The sequence below is a fragment of the Nanorana parkeri genome, unplaced genomic scaffold, assembly GCF_000935625.1.
Source record: "Nanorana parkeri isolate BGI_ZX_2015 unplaced genomic scaffold, ASM93562v1 scaffold10, whole genome shotgun sequence".
NCBI classification, from domain to species: Eukaryota; Metazoa; Chordata; class Amphibia; order Anura; family Dicroglossidae; genus Nanorana; species Nanorana parkeri.
In genome coordinates, this window is record NW_017306278.1 from 538,686 (window position 1) to 544,268 (window position 5,583).

Consider the following 5,583-nt stretch of genomic DNA (forward strand, 5'->3'; position numbering starts at 1 on the left):
ATGAATACATTATATTTATAATTATTATATTTTTTATTTATTTTTATACTGTTGTTATATTTATTTTTAAAACACCAACATATTACACAACGCTGTACAATAAATCTGACCTCTGCTTTACTTCAGTCTTCTATCTGACCTCCGTCCTTCCCTTCAGTCTTCTGTCTGACCTCCGTCCTTCCCTTCATTCTTCTGTCTGACCTCCGTCCTTCCCTTCAATCTTCTATCTGACCTCCGTCCTTCCCTTCAGCCTTCTATCTGACTTCCGTCCTTCCCTTCAGTCTTCTATCTGACCTCCGTCCTTCCCTTCAATCTTCTATCTGACCTCCGTCCTTCCTATCAGTCTTATATCTGACCTCTGTTCTTCCCTTCAGTCTTCTATCTGACCTCCGTCCTTCCCTTCAGTCTTCTATCTGACCTCCGTCCTTCCCTTCATTCTTCTGTCTGACCTCCGTCCTTCCCTTCAGTCTTCTATCTGACCTCCGTCCTTCCCTTCAGTCTTCTATCTGACACCCGTCCTCCCCTTCAGTCTTCTATCTGACCTCCCCTTCAGTCTTCTATCTGACCTCCGTCCTCCCCTTCAGTCTTCTATCTGACCTCCGTCCTCCCCTTCAGTCTTGCACAGTTGTACCGGCTCCTCTTCCTCTAAAGTCACTGCACACTGGGAGCTCCTCACAATGTGCATTAGAAGATGCAGCAAGTCAGACAGATCCCGCCTCATTTCCTGGCTGCAGGACATCCAGCATCATCTAGTACTTCCCTCCCCAGCCTGACAGTCCCTGGCCCCGCCCCTTTCATTCAGTGGATTTCAGTTCTTTTGATAATGGAGGTTCAGCATCATTTGTGGGCGTTACCTAAGGCGGTCTGCATGCAAATACATATTGCCTAGGACCCACCCACTCCATCACGGCATTTTTGTATTTGCATAACTCCTCCCAAGATTCAGCCCACTGCTTGCATCAGGACTGAGGCTATGTACAGCACCCTGCCGGCTCCTCCCACTAGCAAGGATCTGCTTAAATTGCATAGAGGAGCACAGAGACCCAGAAATGATGACACCGGGACTAAAACAAGCTGTGCAAATAAATTGGAGAGGATTTATTTAAAAATGTGATTAGCATATTGATGAGGGGGGGTGGAAGAGGAAGGGGGGTGGAAGAGGAGGGGGGGAGGGGAGGCAAAATATCAGCAGATGAAAGTTTAATGTTCTGGAATTTGGACTTTATGTCAAAACCTCCACCAGCAGCTCAATATGGGCCCCGTACTGCCGTCATTTTCCGGGCCCCTCAGGGACTCTGATTATGAGGTCTGAAGCCCGGGAATGTTTTATCTTCCTCCCGCGTGACACTTCCATCCCCCAATCCATAAATAAAAGGAATAAACCCGGCTCCGGCGTTATCTGTACTCGGCACCCATCCCTCCCCCAGGTTAAAACATCCTGTAGCTCTCTGTGCGGACCGCGTCCTGCGGAGGAAAAGAAGAAAATCCAATTACAATGTACAGATGATATCAGAGGAGCGGAGACCCCGAAATACAAATCATCCGTCCACAGAGATCAATGAGGAGAGAGAACGTGCCGAGATCCGGGCAGATCATGAGACATGTGACATTATTATAAGCTGACATTTAATCTGCCCTCCCCTCCCCTCCCCTCATCAATTACATTTTTAAACAAAACCTTTCCATTTCAATTACATATCTTAGGTCGTGGCTGGTTGGAGGGGCCGGCAGAGTGCTGTATATAGCTTCCTGAAAACATAACAGCACCCTTGGTACCAAGCACATGTACACACAATGAATGAAAGGGGCGGGGCCAGGGACAGTCAGGCTGTTGGGGGCCCCTGCCCACCCTGGACTGTGGGGGCTCTCGCCCACCCAGGATTGTTGGGGGCTCGCACCAACCCTGGACTGTTGGGGGTCTCCTGTCCATCTCTGGATTGTTAGCGCCGCGCCCACCTAATATGGAGCGTTGGGGGCTCCCGTCTACATAACATGGAGTGTTGGGGGCTTCCGCCCACCTAACATGGAGTGTTGGGGGCTCCCGCCCACCTAACATGGAGTGTTGGGGGCTCCCGCCTACATAATATAGAGCGTTGGGGGCTCCCGCCTACCGAATATGGAGCCTTGGGGCTCCCGCCCACCGAATCTGGAGCCTTGGGGGCTCCGGCCCACCGAATATGGAGTGTTGGGGGCTCCCGCCTACCGAATATGGAGCCTTGGGGCTCCCGCCCACCGAATCTGGAGCCTTGGGGGCTCCGGCCCACCGAATATGGAGTGTTGGGGGCTCCCGCCTACCGAATATGGAGCCTTGGGGCTCCCGCCCACCGAATCTGGAGCCTTGGGGGCTCCGGCCCACCGAATATGGAGTGTTGGGGGCTCCCGCCTACCGAATATGGAGCCTTGGGGCTCCCGCCCACCGAATCTGGAGCCTTGGGGGCTCCGGCCCACCGAATATGGAGTGTTGGGGGCTCCCGCCTACCGAATATGGAGCCTTGGGGCTCCCGCCCACCGAATCTGGAGCCTTGGGGGCTCCGGCCCACCGAATATGGAGTGTTGGGGGCTCCCGCCTACCGAATATGGAGCCTTGGGGCTCCCGCCCACCGAATCTGGAGCCTTGGGGGCTCCGGCCCACCGAATATGGAGTGTTGGGGGCTCCCGCCTACCGAATATGGAGCCTTGGGGCTCCCGCCCACCGAATCTGGAGCCTTGGGGGCTCCGGCCCACCGAATATGGAGTGTTGGGGGCTCCCGCCTACCGAATATGGAGCCTTGGGGCTCCCGCCCACCGAATCTGGAGCCTTGGGGGCTCCGGCCCACCGAATATGGAGTGTTGGGGGCTCCCGCCTACCGAATATGGAGCCTTGGGGCTCCCGCCCACCGAATCTGGAGCCTTGGGGGCTCCGGCCCACCGAATATGGAGTGTTGGGGGCTCCCGCCTACCGAATATGGAGCCTTGGGGCTCCCGCCCACCGAATCTGGAGCCTTGGGGGCTCCGGCCCACCGAATATGGAGTGTTGGGGGCTCCCGCCTACCGAATATGGAGCCTTGGGGCTCCCGCCCACCGAATCTGGAGCCTTGGGGGCTCCGGCCCACCGAATATGGAGTGTTGGGGGCTCCCGCCTACCGAATATGGAGCCTTGGGGCTCCCGCCCACCGAATCTGGAGCCTTGGGGGCTCCGGCCCACCGAATATGGAGTGTTGGGGGCTCCCGCCTACCGAATATGGAGCCTTGGGGCTCCCGCCCACCGAATCTGGAGCCTTGGGGGCTCCGGCCCACCGAATATGGAGTGTTGGGGGCTCCCGCCTACCGAATATGGAGCCTTGGGGCTCCCGCCCACCGAATCTGGAGCCTTGGGGGCTCCGGCCCACCGAATATGGAGTGTTGGGGGCTCCCGCCTACCGAATATGGAGCCTTGGGGCTCCCGCCCACCGAATCTGGAGCCTTGGGGGCTCCGGCCCACCGAATATGGAGTGTTGGGGGCTCCCGCCTACCGAATATGGAGCCTTGGGGCTCCCGCCCACCGAATCTGGAGCCTTGGGGGCTCCGGCCCACCGAATATGGAGTGTTGGGGGCTCCCGCCTACCGAATATGGAGCCTTGGGGCTCCCGCCCACCGAATCTGGAGCCTTGGGGGCTCCGGCCCACCGAATATGGAGTGTTGGGGGCTCCCGCCTACCGAATATGGAGCCTTGGGGCTCCCGCCCACCGAATCTGGAGCCTTGGGGGCTCCGGCCCACCGAATATGGAGTGTTGGGGGCTCCCGCCTACCGAATATGGAGCCTTGGGGCTCCCGCCCACCGAATCTGGAGCCTTGGGGGCTCCCGCCCACCGAATATGGAGTGTTGGGGGCTCCCGCCCACCTAACATGGAGCGTTGGGGGCTCCCGCCCACCTAACATGGAGCGTTGGGGGCTTGAAAAAAGCAACGGGCTCTAAAATCTGCCCCTCGGAGATGATGGTGGTCATCTCTATTCCATGAAGGGAGAACAGAGCCATGGGTGACGCTGATTTTGAGATCTCACGATGGTCACCGCGGATCCTCTCCGCTCGGGGGAACCGAAATTCTATTTCAATTCAGTTAAAGCTGCAGAATAATTTGGACCCCTCAGAACGCAGCTGCCGCCTGCCGCATCCTCGTCAGGTTCTCCGCCGCTCGCTAAGTGATCGGCAGCAGTAATTACAGCTAATACAATGCAAATTGGGTTTGTTATCTGGAGCGTGAACAACTGGGAAAGGTGATCAATTCAGATGACAAGAGAACGCGCGCAATCATCGCTTCTACCAAGAAAGACGCCTTTTTTATGTGGCAAAAAATTTGTCTTTCATGATCTGCCGCCAAGAAATGGAAATGTTGTTTGTTTTACAGAGTTGTCTGTGTGCTGAGGACGCTGTGTGCTGCAGTGTGAAGCAGGACAGGCAACCAATGGAGATCAATGGTGAGCTATGGAGATCAGTGGAGGTCTATGGAGATCAGTGGAGGTCTATGGAGATCAGTGGAGGTCTATGGAGATCAGTGGAGGTCTATGGAGATCAGTGGAGGTCTATGGAGATCAGTGGAGGTCTATGGAGATCAGTGGAGGTCTATGGAGATCTATGGTGATTAGGGGTGGTGAAGCTTCCCAACCAGTAAGCATCGATCCGGCATCCCAGCCAATTAGGAAGCTAGGAGCTAGGTCCTTACCTGCAGTCTGGCTTCCTAATTGGTCGGGAAACCGCCTCCATGCTGTTTGCCTGACCCCAAGCCGTTTGCCTGGCTCCATGCTGATTGGCTGGGAAGCCGTCTTGCCAGCCAAACAGCATTGAGCCGGCTTCCCAGTCAATCAGAAAGCAGGACGGCGAGTCATTACTCGTCACCCTGCTTCCTGATTGGCCAGAAAGCCGCCTCCATGTTCCCCCACGACACTGACGGCCAGAGGAAATCTGACCGGAAGTTCTGGTATCGGTGTAATATCGGAGCATTTGGGCGAATACCAGTACTCGCCAAAATACTCGGTATCAGCACCGATACCAATACTAGTATCAGTATCGGTCCAACCCTAAGGGAGATCTATGGAGAACAATGGAGGTCTATGGAGATTGTTGGGCCATGTGGGAGGAATCTGTAAGTGTATCTAACGCCAATTTTTCTTTTTCAGCTTTGGATAGAACAGTGAAGGGTTAAAAGAAGGTTACCAGTGCTAAAATATATTGGTTTTGTATATTATATACCATCCCAGAGTATGGCGGTGGTGGAGATGTGCAGAATAACGGACTGGCAGCTCCTACACACCGGAGGATATCAGGGGTCACCTTGGGCCGTGATAGGGATGAGTGGATCTGGAATGGAAGAGCCGCACTGTATGGATATTAAATCCAAGATACAAGTTTATTCCAATGGCAACATGTAACTGTAATTCCCTCCTCATTACCCGCCGCCCGGCTTCCTGATCGCCCGGGAAGCCCCGATATCGGTGCTTGGTATCAGTGAGTACCAATATTAACATATCAGTACTCATACTCAATACCAAAAAAACAGTATTGGTGCATCCCTAATTGTAATATATCCCCCCCACTTCCAGGCGTCATTGTAATATATCCCCCCCCCC

At 54.8% G+C, this 5,583-nt stretch overlaps 1 protein-coding gene across 1 annotated transcript in view; it reads right to left on the minus strand.

Annotated features, from left to right (window-relative positions):
* PRMT3 (protein arginine methyltransferase 3) overlaps positions 1–5,583 on the minus strand; it is an 81,586-nt gene that overhangs the window by 62,701 nt on the left and 13,302 nt on the right. The window contains exon 8 of the mRNA XM_018554758.1: positions 1,436–1,464. Coding sequence (XP_018410260.1) covers positions 1,436–1,464 — 29 coding nt within the window. The remainder of the gene's footprint in view (positions 1–1,435; positions 1,465–5,583) is intronic.